The sequence below is a fragment of the Manis pentadactyla genome, chromosome 3 (assembly GCF_030020395.1).
Source record: "Manis pentadactyla isolate mManPen7 chromosome 3, mManPen7.hap1, whole genome shotgun sequence".
Classification (NCBI taxonomy): domain Eukaryota; kingdom Metazoa; phylum Chordata; class Mammalia; order Pholidota; family Manidae; genus Manis; species Manis pentadactyla.
Genome location: NC_080021.1, coordinates 68,735,242 through 68,756,208, shown reverse-complemented (window position 1 = coordinate 68,756,208; position 20,967 = coordinate 68,735,242). Strand labels below are relative to the sequence as shown.

The 20,967-nt window shown below is 36.2% G+C and overlaps 1 protein-coding gene across 4 annotated transcripts in view; it reads left to right on the top strand.

Annotated features, from left to right (window-relative positions):
• The window catches only part of PREX2 (phosphatidylinositol-3,4,5-trisphosphate dependent Rac exchange factor 2), a 304,312-nt gene that overhangs the window by 142,887 nt on the left and 140,458 nt on the right, over positions 1–20,967 (top strand). For all 4 annotated transcript variants that reach the window (XM_036886229.2, XM_057498014.1, XM_036886230.2 and 1 more), the window contains exons 16-22: positions 1,723–1,865; positions 2,025–2,117; positions 3,385–3,533; positions 7,671–7,756; positions 14,269–14,405; positions 16,796–16,913; positions 18,866–19,050. In XM_036886229.2, coding sequence (XP_036742124.2) covers positions 1,723–1,865; positions 2,025–2,117; positions 3,385–3,533; positions 7,671–7,756; positions 14,269–14,405; positions 16,796–16,913; positions 18,866–19,050 — 911 coding nt within the window. The remainder of the gene's footprint in view (positions 1–1,722; positions 1,866–2,024; positions 2,118–3,384; positions 3,534–7,670; positions 7,757–14,268; positions 14,406–16,795; positions 16,914–18,865; positions 19,051–20,967) is intronic.

The window sequence follows — 20,967 nt, the reverse complement described above, 5'->3', positions numbered from 1 at the left end:
CAGCAAAAGTTACAGCAATTTTGGGAGCGTCCTTGGCTATCATAATATTCCTTGCTAATTCCATTCCCTTCCACTGTCTTTTGAACACTGTATGAGTTTTGATAGAGAAGTATCAGTCCCTGAGCAAACTAATGAGTGGAAGAAATGACATCATAGGAGCTAAATCTATAATGTCAAGCTGAAATCCTTAAAAAGTTCTGATTATTTTTCTCTTTAAATTAAAGCACCAACAAGCAGTAATTTTATCTAAATGTTTATTTTAAAATACTGAGTTACAATCAAGTTTTCCCTACAAAAGTCTCTGTCAGTAAAGCACAGCCAGCTCACCTCATGCCTGGCCTTATTGATTTCCTCTCTTGTTCCTTTTAGACAGACCATTTGGTGGAGAAAACACAGGTAGCAAATACACCATGTGAGTTTTGGAAAACTGCTTAGGTCATGTAGACAAGACTGAACTCAATCTCAAATATATCCTCATTTCTGTTGTCAGCTATGACTTATGTTACTTCTTAATTTGCGGCTGATAGTTTCATTTGTTAACTCATGTTGCCAGCCAGTCTTCCATCCATAGATCAACATGTACATCCATTTGATTTGGTCAACAATTATTTGGAATTCTGAAAAATAATGAATACCGTAATGATCATTTTTGATTGCCAGGTTGTTGACAATTATTACCTCATTTTAGTTTCACAAAACTTTATAAGGAAGGCTTTATTGCCCCCATTTTACAGTTGAGGAAACTGTTCAGAGAGTTAAAGTAACTTTCCCAGTGTTATACCCAGAATCAGTCCCAGACTTGGAACTTAAACTCAGGTCTGTCTCATCGTAAAGCCTAACTTTCTACTGTACCATAAAATCACTATCTTCCCTTTAGCTCCCTACCTCAGTGAGTCAGCCTGTCCCAACAAGTGCATTCCTAGGTATAAAGGTTAGATACATAGAAACAGAGAAGAATTCTCTTTTAAAACATTTTAAGAGCTGTCAGGATTTCACTGAATACAAATAGTTTCTATCAGCATTTACTCTTATTTTTATAAAGGCTAACAAAATATAAACCTTATATCAGTAGGGCATGCCAGGAATCTAGGGACTTTGGAAGAAAATATTAATGTTCACATGAAAGGGAAAACTGACCTTTGCAGAAATAAGTTTAATTGAGAATAATGTTTTTGTACAGAAAAGAAATAGAGAGTGGAAACTAAAATCACGTTTCACCCAGAAGACACATTTCTGATTTGAAGTGTTGGAACAAGAACGACCACGCTGGGAGTTAATCACACACATAAGGGCAGCTTCACCCATTTGAGTTTTCCAATAATTGTGCAGCATATTAAAAACATACAATGTTACATACAAATTCAGAACTCTGTAGGTTTCTATGTTTTAGATTCCATGCATTTTTGGATTCAATATAATCTTTTATTTAAATTTGGATTTTAGTCTGGAAAGTGACAGATTTGGTTAAGTTTATAAAGTTTAACATTCAAAAAATACTTTGTTTTAAAAATTTAAAATCCTTAGGTAACAGCAGTTAAAAGGAAACATCAGCTTAAAATTATAGAAAGAAATAGAAAAATATTTTAGGGATATTTGTCAGTGTAACTTGTTCTATGAATATAAAATTGAGGTCATGAGACACTACTGAATGGTATCAGTATAGAAAATGAGTTTGATTTTCAGATTAATTGAAACAGTTTGAATTTCTCCCTGTTTCTGTAGTCCTTGAAAAAAGTGAATTCAAAGATGAACCCCTACTTTTCCGTTTTTTTGCGGATGAGGAAATGGAAGGATCAAATATGAAACACCGACTTATGAAACATGACTTAAAAGTTGTAGAAAATGTTATAGCTAAATCATTATTGGTAAGTTTATTAATGTTATATAAGTTTTCTTCTTGATTAGACATTAGCAGGAGATTGCATAAGTGTGTTTGATGGTGATGCGTATTATTTCAAGTCTGTTTGATTAGTAACTTTTTTTGGTAGTTGCTGTATTAATAATGCTAATAATTTGCATTTCAGATTAAATCCAATGAAGGCAGCTACGGTTTTGGGTTAGAAGACAAAAATAAAGTTCCAATAATTAAATTGGTAGAAAAGGGGTCTAATGCCGAGGTAATGTAAATTAGCATTTTTATTTAAATTTGTTGTCCATGACATACAAATATGAAAGCTTTAAATAAGTTGAAATCAGCCTTTAAGTAATTTTTTTTGAAAATAACATTTCTGAATAATTTCATTCTGTGGTTTACCAACTACTTTTGGGATTTGTGACAGAGTCCATGTTGAGTACTCAGGATAGTTGGGGGAGGCAGAGATCTATAGCTATGAACTTCTTGACCTCAAGGGAGGCCAAATAGCTCACTCCATGTCCCTGGGACTTCCCTGTTCCCTAGTTCTAGCCTGGAAACTTGTGGGGACTGCATAGGTAGTACGTATTCCATATGGTTCTTCCATTAAATCAGGGGCGCTGTCTTTTATGTTCCTATCACTTTTGACTGTCAAATTAATACAGTACCATCAGTAAAGTACATGATTTGACGCATCTTCTCATTGGGTTAACACTGATTGATGCTCTCTCACCTCACCAGCTTTCAAACCAAGGAGTCTCCTGATCATTCCTTCAGAAATACTTAGTACTTATTGTATTCTAGGCAGGGTTCTAGGCTCTGGGAATTCCACAATGATCAAAATAGAATTCCTGTCCTATGGAGCCTACCTCTCAAGTTATATCCCAAGTACATCAGATTTCAAGTATTCTCACTTTGCTGCCTTGTTTGTAAGATGTTTAATTCTCAAGCAAACTTCTCAATATATAAATCTATAATAAAGAATGTGAGAATGGAGTATGGATTTTAACTTTGAACCTATTTAAAGTTAGTAGTAAACTGTCACCTTGGTTCCAGACCATTCTTTTCTCCTGCCCTGGAGATGCATACGCTATGGCAGGCTGGTAGTGCATGTTTGGTGGTCATCGATGTCTTTGTAGAGATTGAAACTCTGTGAGTTAATTGGAGATAGATGGAAAACATACTAAAAAAAATTAACCTTGGGTTTGACTGTAGTTAAAAGGATGAAATAAGAAACAGAACTATAAAAATACAACACTAAAAAGGGTCATAGGAGGAGTACAATGTTAAGTTACGGAGGGAGAAGGGAGAATTTCAGTAGAGATCGGTGATCATATTTAAAACTAGATTAAAGAGAATAAGTGTGTTATCTCACCCAGAGTTCTGTTTAAGTGAAGTTGTATAAAAACATTACAGATGTGTTACATATTAAAATCTACAAGTTCTATACCTTTTCAGATTTTAATTCTATGAAAAAAGAGACTCCATATTAAAATATAGTTGGAATTTTTTTTGCTCTTTCTCTCTTATAGATGGCTGGCATGGAAGTTGGGAAAAAGATTTTTGCTATTAATGGTGACCTAGTTTTTATGAGACCTTTCAATGAAGTGGATTGCTTCCTGAAATCATGCTTAAACAGCAGAAAACCTCTAAGAGTTCTTGTTAGCACAAAGCCAAGGGAGTAAGTTATATGATTTATGTGAGATTTTTTAAAAATTGTATGTGTGTGAATAAAATAGAAAAGTTAACTAAGTAAATGTCTAGAATTACGCATTTCATTGTTGGAATGCTTAAACCTCACCAGTATCACTATTACTAGTCCTTAGATGATGGGGAAAACTACATTGCTTATGATAATAAAATGCTTGCTACCCAAATCAGGTACTTGCAGCAGAAATACTACTTTCCTTTTGCTGCCCAAATTTTCCTGGACTGGGTTGGGTTGAGTTTGATTATAAGTGAAGAAAACTAGTAAGCACTTTATAATAAAGATTTGTATTCCTGCATGTTCAGCTTCAAGAATTTCAGGGACTATGAGTTGATTAGACACCATTTATATGGTGTTTTCAAATGGTTTTTTAACAGTATTTTATGGTATTATTAAACGATCCTAGGAGATGAGATCAAGACTTGGTGAAAGACACTTCCATGTTTACATGTACTTAGTAATATGTCCATTCTTGTGAAAAAACAGATCTATTTAGCTATCTATCTACATATGATTAGGAAAAAAGCTCATGTTTAGTATAGGAAATTTGGAGAATACAGATTTTAAAAAACTAAAATTTTTTCCTACAGTCATACATTTTTCCAACAATCCTATCATTTATAAACAACCATTGTTATTTTTTTGAAATTCATTAGTTGACTTTTTAAAGTATTGACACACATATATACAGTCATATATTTAGAAAATGGTATCATGTTTAATGACTTTATAAAAAGAAATTAACAAGATATAGATGTACTTGGAAGATACTGACTGTTCTTCTGCAAATTATTGATTTTAGTGTTCCCTTATCAGGTTTTCCAAGATTTACTTAGCCAATTAATTAATCTAGATAATGCATAGAAAGTGCTTAGCATAAGGTTAATATACTATGATTATATCAAAATTACTGTTTACAATGTACTTATATTATTTATCAATAGTGATAAGCAACTTCCTTAGTTTTAAGGTAAATGAAGGTTGCCACTTCTTGAATAAGAAGGCTTATTTTAATTACTTAAGAAAACATTCTAAGTATGTACGGTATAGTAGTCTTCAGTATATATAGTGTGTGTATATATAGTACCAGTATATATAGTACCATTGCACTATTTGAATTGCAGTGTAATGGGCAAGATTCTGCAGTATTAAGTCATTGAGATAGATGCTTTAGCTTCTACCAACAGTTTACCCAAGGGTTCTCAAAGAGTGAGTGTCACTCATTAAAGTTACTGATTTAGGAAGACTTTGGGCCACAGGGCAGCAAATCACCATCACGATGTCTTCTCTCTAAAGCTAATTGTGGTCTGTTGCTCCATTTTGTCCAACCCTTGCTAAGATAAGGCTAATCTAGTTGTCTACTGCTGGACATTGTGAGGACATTTAAACAGGAAAGGAAAGGATGGGCTGGAAAGGAATAAGGGAGCAGTATTCTGAAGCAGTCATTAGTCAGCATGGCCCCTCGCTCCCTGAGGAAGCCCTGCTAAGACTGTTTCACTGCTCTTAGACATTTCAGCATAAGAGCACTTAGAGGTTATCAGTGTCAGAACTAAACAGATAGGGGCAAATCCTCCATCCTAGAACTAGTGGCTGGACGAGCAGGGTTGGAACCTGCGTCTTCCCTTGATACCTGTTGCACAGTATCTGGAACCTGACATTTCGGGTCCAGGTCAAGCCTGTCCTCCACTCACTTGCTATTGATTACTTCAACATCTTCATCCATAAAAAATGGGTGTGCCTGTGTCACAGAGCTGCTGAGAACTGAAAATAAATCTAGGTTTGTAAGAACTTAGTGGTGTGTGCTCCAGTGATGTTCTCTCTGATGCTTATCTGTTCTCCCATTTCATTTTTTTTCATTGCTTCTTTATTACATCAAGAACGTATTTTACATTGTATTTCAAAATTGTTTTTAGGATGGAGTACTCATTTTTTTCCCTCTTACTTTTAATTTGTTTGAAATCTATAACCTTTCCATTATGTTCTTCTTCTCATGTACAAGTCTTTTAAATCACTCATTTTTTTTTTTTACAATAGCTGCTTATGATTTATATAATGTCTTGTTTGGGAGGAAAAAAAGGCAAAAATATGAGAGGGAAACTGGGATTTTTCTTTTGAGTCTAGCTGTGTTTTACACTTGAACACATCAAGGAACTTTTCAAAAGGCTTTGTAGTAATTTACTGTATTTTCTACAGGAAACAGAGCATTCCTCTTGTGCAAATTTTATTCTTCTTTTAATAGTCAACATAGTGATCTCAGCAGGAGAAGATGTTTTCTGAAGCTCATTTTTTGAGGAGAGTCTCAGTATTATGACCAAAAAGCATTTCATGTTGTTCAGTAAAAATTTTGTTAAGAAAAATATAATAGCCTTCCTGAAGGTTAGAGTAGAGTCAACCTTCAGGAGCAATATTAGGAGGATAGAAGACCTTGCTCAGAAAGAATTCTAAGGCCACTATGAATTCCTCACAATCTGAAAGCAACAATAATTCACCATAGCTGGAAAGCTCCAAGTTACTTAGCAAAAGTGAGCTCTCATTCATAATATATAAAAGCATGAGCAATCTCTACTTTTTGTTTCATGCTCACGAAATGTATTTATGCCCTTTTCTTGTCCTTAGTTATTTTCCATTTTCAAGGGTATTTTTGACAGACTGTAGTTACAAGATGGTAGTCAAAGGAAGCAGATACAACCTTGTTTAACAAAAAGTATTTAATTAAGAATAGGGATAAATTAGTTCTGTGACCTTTATCCTACCAATATGCAGATCACTTCATAAGGCATAACCTAATTTATAATAATACTTTCAAGGTTCCCAACAACAGGCAATTTTCATTTCTATCCGAATGCCGGATACCTGTCTGGGTTATATTTTAGATGGCAGTGCTGGCCTCTGCCTTCAGGCCTAAAGGCAGTATAAGACTTTCTTGAGTGTTCTAGGCACCAACTGCTCCAACAGCTATTTCATAAACTGCAAATTAAGTGGTGTTCTACCAAACTTCTACCACATTAGACTGTCTAATGTGTCCTTAAAATGCTGCTGGCATTTATTTCATGATTAATTCATTACCTTTTAGAAAATACTTTTGTTTCTTGGGCATCAAGGGCTATCCATCAAAATTTTGCATTGTAGTCACTTGTCTTTGCTTTCCACTGTAATTTATTATATTCATTTTTATTGTTAGGATGTTCTGTCTTATCTCATGTTCTCTGCTTTCCAATGTTGCTATCTGATCTCTGGCGTCCTTCTGAGAAGTAGCTCATTTTTTTAGTGCCAAATTGGACATCCCTCACTGGCTTGCCATGACAGCTTATTCTAGTTCTCCATCCCTTCATTTTCTAGTCTGTGGGGATTCAATGAAAACACTTCTTTTCTTATTCAGGCTTACCTTTTGATGTGTTATTCTTTTAAACCTTTCTCTGAATAAATACTAAAGGTAATCATACTCTTAATATGTTTGACATATTAAGTGTTTGGCAGATCTGTTCTTTATAACTAGCTCTTTGTAGTTTTTGGTGAAGTTTCCAACAGGTAGAAGTGTTTTGACTCTGTGTTTCTTTTATATTAATCTGTGTGTAACAAAGAAATTACACAGTGCCCTAATGGTATTTTTGTAACAGCAAACTAAGGAGAGATGCTACCATTTTATTAAGTGCCTACATAATTCATAGCACATGCCGGGCAATTTACCAAAGGTATCTTATTTAATATCTGCTAACATCCTGCAAAACAAATTTGAACATTATCATCTTTCTGTGGAAATTCAGGCTCAGAGAAGTTAAGTAGTTCATCCAAGTTTTTACAACTACCAAGTGACCAAATGAGTATGCAAAACTAGCTTTGTCTGACTGTCTGACTGCCCCGCCCCCCAACTCCCCAAGCCTGTTCTTTATGCAGTGACTGTTCAGTTGAGCAACTCTGTACAATGTGCCTGTGAGGGCCCTTGTGAGGGTGCCTGCCATGTTGGTCACTGGCTAGGATTTAGCCAGGTGTCTTTCACATAGTAGACTCTTGATATGTATTTATTGAAAGAATGAATAAAGGGTGAACAACTGTTGTAACCAATTGTGTAGCATTTTAACATCATCTTACCTATTTTCTGATTGACTTTAGGACAGTAAAAATCCCAGATTCAGCGGAAGGACTTGGATTCCAGATCCGAGGATATGGCCCGTCAGTTGTGCATGCAGTAGGAAGAGGTGAGAAATTCATCCTTTCCACCATGTTGGAGATTCTGTGCTATGCAACAATATGCTTAAAATGTGCATTGTCTAGGTGTTATGACTTTTCTCCATCATGTTCTTACCTTATTAGCTTAATGGTAGCACATTCCTAATATAATTTTTAAGACTCTTAAACATTGTAAGATATATTTAACATTGTTAAAAACTTACAAGAGAATGTTGTCTCCCAGTGTCACTTTTGTGCTTGTTTCAGTTTAGCTAAAGGATATAATAATTTTAAGGTTGTCTATTTGTATTTTTTTCTGAGGGCAAAAAGTGATATTTTTATCAGTAATTCAAAGAAGTGAGTTTTCAGGTATAAGGATGATCTGTATGTTTTATAGCTTGTTGATATATGATTTTTTCAAGTAGTTCTATAAGCCATAAAATATGTTTTAAATTAAATAATTTTAGTGACTGACAACTTGTGTTAATACTTTACTCTTTTTATTGGATAGGCAAATCAGCCATTGATGTCATTTGTCATCATATATATTTGTAAATTTTATAATGATAGTAATAATTTAAGATCCCACATGGCTAAACATAGCAAATAACTTGCTGCTATATCAAGTGTCACTATAATAAGCACAAGAGGTCGTGTGTTTGCCTTAACAAGAAACATACATGTTTTTATTACTAAGAAATGTAAAATACAAAGCATCTTAATAAGATCACCTGAATAGCAGACTGGAAAAATTTGAGAGGGCACTGCTATCAGGATCAAATTTATTTAAGACCCTTATTGGATTATAAAATTGCTTTCATTAGTGTATGTATGATAAAAATCTTACTTCAAAATCTTGTCTTTTCACTTAGATTTTTAGAACATTGTAGGGTAATATACATTTAACACATTTCCAATAACTCATTCATCTTACAAAACTGAAATGGGATACATTTCATACCAAAATGGGGTGGTTGGTACATCAAACACATTCTTTGTTTTTGATAAACCAAAAAGGAGTAAGTCAATTTATCAGTGTTATGAAAAACTAAAAACCTCAGTGGATGGGGCTGTTCCTCTTTCCCTAGTGCAGTATCGTCTATAAAGAGTAAGGTTCTGTCTTTGGAACATGGTGATAGGGTCACCCAAGTCTGGTTACTTATGCTTCCTGCTTTTGAAGAATACAAGACAGAAATGCTTGTGTGCTTTTCCTTTCAGATGTTTGTTAAGTGAAAAGATTATTCTGTGGTTTCCTTTGCACTGTAACATTGCCATGAGAAAAAGAAACTTCTTTCCTGTTTCTCTTCTTCAGCCCTTTCCCATGGTCACACACTACAGTATATCAATAACTGAATTTCACCTGTGGAATCTAAAATTCCAATATGCTGATTTCTGACTGTGATCTCTTATTTTGGGTTCTTGTCATTTTGATATTCACAGGTTGTTTTTCAGTTCAATTGGAACCTCTGGTCTTTGAATCCTTCTCTTTTTCTCCTGGTGAATTGTTCTCCCCAAGAACCCCCCTCCCCTTCTTCCGTTAACCAGCCTTGACTCCGTGGTGGGGCACTTCAGGTGCCACTGCCAGCACTGTCAGGGGCCTCGGTCCTTATCCCTCAGGTGCATCAAGGGCGCCTCATTTCAGTTTTGTATCAACCTAACCACCTTCTTTGCTCTATCTCCGGAGTGTCTAGAAAACACTATCATGGACATGGAATTAGTGTCATCCCAATTATTGTCCTATATTTACTGGTCTGTATTACTACTTTTTTTTTTTTTATGTACTCAACCTTTAATACAAAACAAAAACATAAACCAAACATCATAGTAGAGGCCAAATAAATAAATAAAAGCAATGCATTTCGGGAGCACAAGTACATGAGCTTATCAATGCTCCATATTAGTAAAGCAGAAACTCTTGAGACAAGAACTTAACAGGAGACCCCAACTCTATATAGCTGTGAAGGGGCCCTCCAAATTGATCCTCATTATGCAAAGAAAGTGTGAGAAAGTACATCAAAAGAAACCCCTTATAAAGCATAAAAGTTGTAACTCTAATTGCAGTATTTTAAAGGTCTATATTTGTTTTTGACATGTAGGACTCACACATTTTTATGTAGTTAAATTCATCACTATTGTGATAAAAATCATTGTTTTAGGAGTGAGGATATTCTCTACCTCAATCTTAAAAATATTCACCTGTATTTTCTTACACCTTTTGAAAAATGATTTCCAGTTTTTAACAAGTCCATTAGGTCATTTACATTATGTTGTTAAAGTGTGTAGTGTAAGGTAAGGATATAATTTTGTTAACTTTTTACCGAGAAAAATTTTCTACACCAATTTGTTGAATAACCTATGCCTTCTCTACATAATACTGCTCAAAGCAGAATCTGGAAAAGGTGATATGCTCATCAAGTCAGGTATTAGTTCAATGTAAGCAGTGATTGGCAGGTAAGGGAAGAATCAGTAGTATTATGTGGGGGCCAAGTTGATACAACCACTCCTCACAGCCTCCTACCCTTCCTTCTTCCCATTTCCCTGGACCCTTCAGCCCCTTGGCCACCCTTTGCAGTTTGGCAAATAGAAATAACTATTTACACCTTCTGGGCCTCCACCAGCTCCTAACCACAAACCATTAGCCCCCAGACCACTTTCCCACACCCTTATTCACTCAGCCGAGGGAAACATGAGGTAAATAAAATTCTTCTGAAGGAAAACTAGAGCCAAGGGTTAATTCTAGGCAAAACTAATAGCAGAAACCAAAGTTTAGGTAAAAATTTCTTCTTTTGGGCGCTGTGGAAATAAAATACCTAGTTTACATTAGATAGAATGAGAGGTGGTGTCTGGGCACAAAAATCGAAATGGTGCCTAAAAAGTTTAATTGGAGGAAAAGGTAGAGTTATGCAGTTACTTCTTTCCTAAATGATATGTGTCCATATATATGTATGATGATGTCTTAGTCGAGTGGCTTCCATGAAATATATAAAGAACCATGCTTTCCTCTCTTTTATATTTGATTCTTTAGAAAAGGTGATTATACTTAAAGTCATGCACTGTAAGAATGCCTAGTCCAAGCATTTGATTTTTTTCTGACACCCTTTTACCCCTCTGCTGGATTTTAATGACATATTTATCCATACAATCAAAATGAGTTCGAATTATTTTTTGACATCTCTTGAGATAACCAAAACTCCCCAAGATGTATCAGAATGGCTGAAAGGTCCTCCTTTGACTGGTGTACAACGAGGAACACCTAGTCAGGCACCACCCCTTCCTCAACCCTCACTGAGTCTTAAGAGACCAGCTAGAAAGGCGATTGATGGGGGGACTGAATCCTGCAATTTCCAAGACAGCCTCTTCCCAGAGATTTTCAGGTACATGTGTCTGTCCATCGAGAATCAGAGCAAGAAATCTTGGCTGATGGTCTTCCTTCCAAAGTCGAAGTGGAGAAGGTTGCTGGGGGAAATAGGTGAACTCCACAGAAGTGTGCTTCCCTCTGAAGCCACCCACCCGGGTCATCCCGAGACCTAGAATTACTACCCACCTCTTACACACATCTCTAGCGTTGTTGCCCCAGGGGTCGCGGTGGTCCTGCTCTTGCTCGGGTCCTGTGGGCGTAGGTGTGGACTGCAGAATTAGCGCAGCACCGGAGGCCTCCATGCCGGCAGGCCTGCACGCCACTACTCTGGCCACTGTTCCCGGGGCCAGGTGGGCGCCCCGTGGGCGGAGGAGCCCGTCCGCAGGCTCGCGAGGAGCGGCGCCGGGACCTTGTGTGCGCGGCTGGCTCAGTGCACTGGGCGGACGTTTCCTTCTTCGCGTGTGTCCTGAGTCCTGAGCCTGTGTGATGTGCGAGAATAATGCTGATCCCGATGTGGGGAGCGGCACAGGGCGCAGGAAGGTGGGTGTGGGCGTCCGCAACCCGCTGTCCCGAGCCGCCAAGCCCGTGGCCCGCGCCTCACAGCAAAGGCCGGGCCGGGCGGCCACCCCACGCACACACCACCATGTCTGTTACTACTTTTTATGTGTCTCTGATCAGCTCTCTTTTTCTCCTCATACTTGCCTCCAATCCCCCCAGATGAACTTACTTTTTCACCTCACAAACAAATTCAGGCTGCTAGACGTGGAGTCCTCAGAGTCCCTTTTCTGCACATGATGGTGGCTCTGCCCCTATCACCAGCTTTTCTCCCATCCTAGAGGCAGTGGTCTTCTTTTTTCCTTTCTGGAGTCCAAGGTTAATCTCTCTACAAACGTTCTGAATCCCATTCCCTTCGGATATGTCCTCTGGAGTATCACATACCGACTTCCACAGTTTTCAACAATTTCTCTTCATTGGATTATTGTAATATAGGCTATAAACATGTTCGGTTCTTTCCCATTAAAATAAAGAAATAAAACCATCTTAAACTAGAACAGCAAACACAAAACTTTAACTTCTTCCTTGTTTTCCCTTCTAGATCCTTGCTGCTCAGAGTGTGGTGCACAGACATACAGCTGTGGCACCTGGGAGCTGGTTAGAAATCTAGAATCTTGGGCCCACTGAAGACATACAGGATCAGAATCAGCATTTTAATGAGATTCCCTGGCAATTTGTATGCCAATCAATAAGAATCATAGCTCTGGAATAACGCTCTAATAATGTTTATTTTTGTCGTGGCTGAACTTCCTGAAATACTGGTGTTTATTTTTGTCTGCACATCTTCATTTCCTATTTGAATTTTGGTCCAGAGTTAGAGACATCTTCTCCCACCTTCCACTCGTGTCTCCAGAGTCCGTCTTAGAAGAGTTGTCATGGACTTAATACAATGGATGTGGATAACTCTTGTCTTGAGCTTACTCTGGCTCAGTTTTAAACTGGCTTTTCCTGTTTGCTTAAAACACTCACTTCTTGGTTTCCGAGATGGTACTTTTCAGATTTTTATCCTACTCCTCCTCTACCAACCCCTTTCATCTATTGACCCCTAAATTGTTGGCACCCTCTTCTCTTCTCTGCCTTCTTGCTTGCCATAAGCAATCATATTGATCCCTTTGCTGGGGATTTCTGAATCTCTATCTCCAGCCCATTATCTCTTTGCTGAGTTCTGTAATCTAGATCTACATGTTTATTAAACCTCTCCACCTAAATGCCTTTTTGATACCTTTAAACTCAATATTACAATTGAACTTTTCTGTATTTTGCTCTTTATTTGAAGGACTCCTCACTCAATCGCTGAATCCAGAGGCAGAGGAGCTATCCTGGGGACTCCAGCCTCTCCATCAACTCTGTCATCAAACATCACATACTAACACTACTTTAGATCCAACCCGGAAAAGTGTAGTAGCTGCTTGCTGTGATTTTGATTTTTTACTTAAACCCCAATAATCTGTCCTCTATTTGGGGGGGTTCATGTTACTTAAGCTTTGTTTAAAATTCTTAAATGTTTTCCCTCTTCTGTGTGTAGTAAGGTTCAAACTCTTTAACTGCGCATCGAGCAGGCGTGGACTTCCCAACCTGGCTCTGCTCCTCCCTCCAGGGCTTCTCATCTGCTCCCACTCTAAGCTGATAGCACCTGCCGACGTGTTCCCAAACAGCCAGGTTATTGCTTGACTGGGTGCCTTTTTTCAGGCTGTTCTTTCTGTTGGGAATGTCCGCAAGACTGAGTTCAATCCAGGAAAAAAAACACTTAGTATTTCTGGGAATGAATTTTAGTGAGAAGAAAATATATATGTCTTCTTGAAAATAAATTGTGTTCTTCAAGATTTTAATAACTTTCATGGGAGAAATTGCTTACACAGGAAGGCTTTTCTCACATAAGTTTTACAATCATTTATATTAATTCATTGTTTATCAGTGGTGCTTTTTAAATGTTGATTTGCTCTGGATATCAAATAGTGATAATTCTAAGATTCTGAAAATCTTAACTCACTGGTTAGGGTATGCCATTTCCATATTGAGATCTATATCTATGCAAATAAATGATAGCTGATGTCATCTGATTAATTTTATTCTCCACAAATTCTCTGGTTCCTGACCCTTTGTACATATCCTGCACTCATATTTTTCTGAGCAAATCCAGTCTATTCATAGTTGCTAACTGACTTGATTTTTTTCCTTCAGAATTTCTTTTAATGTTGTCATTTAAAAAAGTGAAAGTGAATACTTTTTAATATTTAGGGATTTTGTAGACTATAGAAAGAGAAATCAGGCATATGTTTCTGCTTTCTCATTTTGTCATTTTACATGCATATTTAAAAAATTAGATTGACTAGACATTTGAAAGGGAAATAGCTGATTAGCATTATAAAGGTCACTTTACAATATCCCTTCAAACTAATTCCTAGGGGGAAGAATCAGTGGGAGAATATTATGTTAACCACGGTTTGAATGGCCAGTTAAAAAGCAGAATAATTTTGAGAGGGCATTGCTCTCAGAAGGAAGTTTATCAAGAACACACTAACTAGATCACTATTATATTTTAAAATTACTCTCTTTATTGTATATGTGATAAAGATGAATCTCATTCCTAAAGTTAGTTTTTGGCAATTTTCTTACTTGTATTTGAAGGAACTGTGGCTGCAGCAGCTGGTCTTCACCCTGGGCAGTGTATTATCAAAGTAAATGGAATCAATGTCAGCAAGGAGACACATGCCAGTGTTATTGCACATGTGACAGCTTGCAGGAAATACAGGAGACCAATGAAGGTAAACTGCCCTTCAGCTTATCTAGATCTAATTGCAAACTGGCACAGAGAGCCTAGGGGATAACATAGGATAGTGACTTCCACTTCTAGGTTCACATTGAAGCACAGCATTGTAAATCTCATAATGATTATTTTATCTGCATGGTTAGTTTCAGTCAATTTTGCTGAAAGGACCACATTTTATTGTTACAGTATTGTCACTGCTTAAAAAGTGCTTTGGGGTATTTTCATTGTGATATGAGTTTTTAAATAGCGAATGGTTTATTAAATTGAAATCCAACAGTTTGAACTGTTTTCTTGACCCTTGTGATTGCTTTAGAATATACAATAGTTATTGTGTGTCTGTGTCTGTATATGTGAATTATAAATGCTTATACTTTTTATTATAAGACTTATATGAAAAGTTGTGGATTTTATAGGGTCTGTAACTGATTTTTGGCTATATTTATTTGGGTAACTGGATTTAGCTCTTAAAAAAATATACCAAAATGTACTTCTTGTTAATTAAATTTTTTAGCATTTTTCTCTGATTCAAATTTCAAGTGCCATAGAGAAATATAATTAGAATCCTAATTTATAAGCAAAGCTTATCATCTCATGAGGTCAAGTGAATATTGGACTTTAAGGGAAGGTTCTTTCAAATTAATCAGCTAAATGCAGAAGGGGCTTTAGAGAAGAAGAGGCTTTGTATTTTTTTCTGCCTTGCACAGTGAAGTGCTCTTCTGAATTTGAGAATATGACTGTGTCCAAACCAGAAAGGTGAATGACTATTTTCTTATAAGCCAGGACTGACAGCTTGCAAAATACTGAACCTCCAAGAAAATAGCTCAAATTTTGCTTACTAATAAAGTCAAAACTAGCATGGCAAACTGGAACATATACCTAGATGCATAGGCTATTCTGGTTGATAGTAGTTTAAAATTTATTGAACTGTATTGAATGAGTTTTTTAAAAAGATACTCCAAAATGATCAAATCTTTACCCTTCTATCAGAGATTTAGTTAAGTAGCCAAACTGGTTTGAGTTTCATTCCTTTGCATTTTCCCTGCTTGCCTTCTTGGAGAGGTGGTGATCAATGAAATGATTAAGAAAAGCAATAAATGGATGGAAAAGTTCACTAAATGAATAACATGCTCTATCAGGTGTCCATTACCACAAAACAGACTTTCCCAAAACTTAAAGGTTTAAAATGGCAGTGACTGATTCTTTCTCTTAATCCCATGGGTTGACTGTGTGTTTGTCCCTGAGAGGGTACTTACATGGCTGCATTCTGCTGGGAACCGCTGGGCACACAGACCTCCCCTCCCTGTGGTTCCCTCCAGAGTTCCTCCATGACACCTCCCTTTCCAGTGTTCAACAGAATTTTCCTCTCTGCACATGGTACCTGCATTTCAAGAGGGGATATAACAAGCAATCACTCTCTATTTACATCATGCTGGGTAAAATCCCTTTGGAAAAAGCAGGTCACATGACCAAGCCCAGGGTCAGTCTAGGAAGGAGTATCACAAAGGTATGAATATTGAAGAATGCAGTTCATTGGAGGCCACCACAAGTTATCAAGATGTCTTTGAATGATCAAATGCTAACCAGCATTTTAGTGATGTGTAACAATGTAATAATTAAACACAGTGTGAAGTTAATACAAGAGAAAAATGAATAATGCAAATTATATCAGTTCATTAGTACAATTCAATTTATCATCAGGAAAAATTTATACTTTATGTGTTAGTATAAAACTTCAAAGTTTATACTATAAAGTAATATAACTTTAAAAGTGTTTACTTGATAGCCATTTCATCTTTCCCATTTATCTAAATAAGACTGGAACTGTTCTTTCAATTAAAATATAGGATGATTTTTGACATGAGAAGATTGAAAGATAGATACATCACTTGGGGATGCAATGAGATGAAAGATGTTCTTCCAGTTTTTTTATTGGTTTCATTTTAAAAAGCATTAACTGTATGAAAATATATATGAATTTTAGGGGAGCATTTAAATGGTTTATATTAATACTAACAGATGATTAAGTTTCTTCAGGAAACTGTCCATCTAACATTTATTTATTTAAAAATGTAATTAATAACTTATTTTAAGATATACTTGAGACATTTAAGTAAGACATTTGGGAAATACATTTTATTTAAAAACATCTCTGGAAGATAAAATTTCGAGCTTAAAAAAGTCAATTTGTTAAATAATATGATTGCCATTGACTTTCTATTAGAGTTTGGTGTTGATTTTCTTTCTCTTTCAAGTTTTATTATTTTAAAATAAAAGCTAGAAGCATAATAAGATTATAACTCTCCTTCTAAAGCAGGTTTATGAATTGGATATGCATTTTAGGAATCACTAATACCTCTGAGGTTTCTTTCCCCCCACCATTTCTAGCAAGATTCCATACAGTGGGTTTATAATAGCATTGAGAGTGCTCAAGAAGACCTTCAAAAATCTAATTCCAAACCCCCTGGAGATGAAGCAGGGGATGCTTTTGACTGCAAAGTAGAAGGTGGGTTCCTTCTTTTTTTCCTCACTTGCTTATAGTATTCTATTTCAGTGTCCCTCTCCTAGACTCAATTATTGAAAATCTTATATGTTTAAGCCACATTATTAAGAAAGATGTTATGTCAAAGATATAAGTAATGATAGCTAGTAGCTAAGATGTAATAACTGCTACACTTTGCTAGGTACTTTGTTATTTGACATGGGTTATCATATAAAGTCATCAAAAAAAGAAAGTCTCTTTAAAGTATGATTATCATCATCCTTGTTTCTTGGGAGAAGAAATTGGGGCCTATATAGGTTAAGGGACTTGCCCAACCTAGTAACTGGTAGAACGAGGGTTCAAACCCAAATTATAATGTGATTCCTTACTTTGAGCATCACCTGGAGCAAGACAGAGCTGCAGAATCTCAGTCCCACCCCAGAGCTCCTGCATCAGAATCTTCATTTTAACAAGATTGTCTGCACATTAAAAGTTGAAGCCCCACTTCAGAAGGTCCATAGTGCTTTGAAAGTACTTTATTGATTCAAGTAACTTTGACTGTATTCTAACATTGACAGTAATAAAAGAAGCAAACTGATAATATGAAAATAAGAAGAGAGAGAGAGAGATCTTTTGCACAGGGCTTGTATCATTTTTTTTCTCAGTGAAGCAACCCAGCAAATTGCTGTATTTAGTGACTTCTTCACCAAGGGTGAAGGGACTGAGACAATTTTACAGTTGTGTTTGCACTTGACAAATACCTTGAATTACTGTTTCAAAACATTTTCACAGAAATACTTGAATCCTTTTTTACACTTTCGTGATATCTCACTCATATTACTGGTAGACGTCTCTGGACATTTTTATTGTATGAATATGATTCTTCCAAACCAACACAGCTGGAGAATTCTGTATCCATACGGATCGTATGGGGTACTTAGGAAAAGCTGTTCACCTCGCCCCCTAACCCCTGCCATCTGGAAGGCCACTTGATCATGAACATTAAATATCAGAACTGTTTCAACCTTACTGGAACAGCAAGGTTGTTGATACATAGACTCTCTTATTTATTTAAACTAGGACAGATCTCAGGACCTTATCCTGAGGCTTTTATTCATCATATAGTTAGTTTTTCCTAATCATCATTAGTATCACAGTGAACGGTAGAGTGGGTTAATAAGATGCTCTGAAAATTGATATCTAACTGTTCCGGGATTTATTTTAAGGTAAACATTATTCTGCTTTTGCCTACTTTATATTTACTGCTTTTGCTATTCTAGAACTTAATTGTCTTAAGTAAAGTCATATTCTATTTTTGCTTACTTTAATATTTACTGTTCAGTTTCTCAGCAGCAGTTTCTTTCTTGAGATTTTAGGTGTTTTTACACTAGCTGATTGATTATAAGCTAAAAACCTATAGGATGACATTCCAGATGGAAATATTATTACAGTGTACAATAACAAATTTTCTCAATGAGCTATCTCCAGAAGATGCTGTTTGGGAAAATTCAGGCAAACTCTCTATTGAAAAAATGGTTATTGCATCTCCTTTCTGATTATTCAGTATGGCTTCACATATTTTTTCTGCTTTGAGAAAATACTCATCCAATGTTTGATGGCGGCTTTAGGAGCCCTGACTTTGTCATGCATGCTTTTAATGAATATACATGAAATTGTATGTATAATGTTTATAATGGTATACGTAGGCGTACATTTGGTCCATAGATAAAAATGGATGTGTAAAGATAGTTCTAGTCATGTTAGAGTGGTGAGATTTGGATCACTCATACATATGTTATTTAAAATGTTCTCAATTTTTAAAATGTTAGGAGGAATAGATGCTTCTAATTTTCAGCACATAAAAATTAGACATCCTTTAAAGACATCTTTAAACATTATTTGAAGAGACTCAAATTCTTTGAAGAGATTAACAACCCCTTCATTGATTTGCTGAATTAAAATTGTCTTTATTCCAGAGGTAATTGACAAGTTCAACACCATGGCCATCATCGATGGGAAGAAGGAGCACGTGAGTCTGACTGTGGATAATGTCCATCTGGAATATGGTGTTGTGTACGAGTATGACAGCACAGCTGGGATAAAGTGCAATGTGGTGGAGAAGATGATTGAACCCAAAGGTTTCTTCAGCCTCACTGCCAAGGTATAAGCGATCCTGGGAAAACAAGGGACTTGGTTCTAAATAAAGCTACTGAAACCCCTCCACCATCACTATAGAAAATGTGAATAGCTATATATATTTCACCTGTCAGCTCATTCAGTCTTTTCTTTTCCACATGACTCAGTATGTGTACAGTCTTCCTTTTTATTGATCTGTCTTGGAGCACAGTGTTGAGTCAGATGGGACTCTTGCCTAGGCAAGTGTTAGTAGATTCAGCAAAGGTTTCTCTACATTTAGTAAGTTTGCTATGTTTGTTAATTCAGTACAGTGAATACATTTCAGATGGTTATCATGACAAGTGTTTTTTTTCTAATGTACATAATCCTCTGAGTATTTGAAGTCATGAAATAAATACGTCATAAGAAATTAAAAATTCTGTAAGCCTCGTGTTTATTTCCTAAAATTTCATGAAGCTTAGAGACCAGTTTATGAGTAGACCCTCAGACATTTAGAAAGGATGTATCATTCTTTTGTTTTGGACTAAAGCAAGACAGGGAGGGAGGAAGGGGGAAGTCTTCATCCAAATGGATAAAACATGTGGCAAGAGGCGACCCTGTGCTTGCTTTTCGTGATCCTTCCACAAGGTAAATCAATCAAACTCCTGTCAGACCATTCATAGGTCTGAGCTTAAGTATTTCATCTGCTTTTATATCACCCTGTGAGGATTCAGGTATTACAAGTAAGATATATGACAGACATCTTTGTTGCCTTTATTTCTTCATTTCAATTCCTGTTTCAAATGAAGTTGAACTACATTTATCATTTTACAGCATGTATTTTAATACAATTTGAGCGAGAAAATAATACAGAAATCCAAGAACACTATTTAAAAAATGATTATTTTACATTTTTGCTTTGTCTTCTGGAAGTTATTCTCATGACTTTGTACCACTCTATGTATTTGTTGAAATAGAATTTATAGTTTCCACATGCAGCCTCTTCCCAACTATAGTATATACTATCAAGGAGATCCATGTAAGAGTTTGGGACAAAGTTACTACTATTGTTTTATCTCCTTTTCTAGCTATTTCAGATTTTCCAAATTACATGGATTATATCATATATGACAACTGTGTAAGTTAGTCCTGCAGATATTTCATTTTACACATGAAGAAAAGAGAGTCAAAGAAATTTAACCAAGATTACACTGCTAATGATAAAGTAAGCTCCAGTTTCCAGACTGATGATTCAACAAAAAACTCACACTCCATATTCTGCAAAACAGGGCAGTGGAGGTGGCAAGGGAGCTTACATCAATGTAACATCTATACATTGTATATCTCGCACAATATTATAAAAATGTCAGGTAAGAGTATGATCAGTATTTGCAATCTTTGAATAATTATAAACACTGCAAACAAATGTGACATATGATTACTTCTCAACTCATTGGAAATTCTGTGTTCAGTGGTATGGATGCACACACACACACACACACACACACACACACACACACACACACATAAATGCCTTATAATTGATTCAAAGAGCCGAAAATATTTACTAATTGATTATATCATATGGATGCTTTAATCTGTTGCTTTTAGCAGAGCTCAGATGCTGCAGGTAACATTGATTTTTACTCTAGCAAAATAACTCATTTTTATTCATTTCTTCAGCAAACATTTGCTAAATGCACTCTCTGTGCTGGGCTTTCAGTAGCAAGTAAGGATGCTGTTCTATTGGATTTCCTTAGTTGTTGTTCTACTACCAAATTGGAAGGAAAAAAAAAAGTTCTAAGTAGCTCTGACTAAAATATGGGCAGTGTGTTCCCACATCAGAATGTTCTGATTTACCCACCAGGGAGTCTTTGAAGTCCATTCACCTCCTTGGGGCAAGCTTTTACAGCCACCAGAAGGCGAAACGAGAGATGCCAGCCAAACACACAACTCCACCACT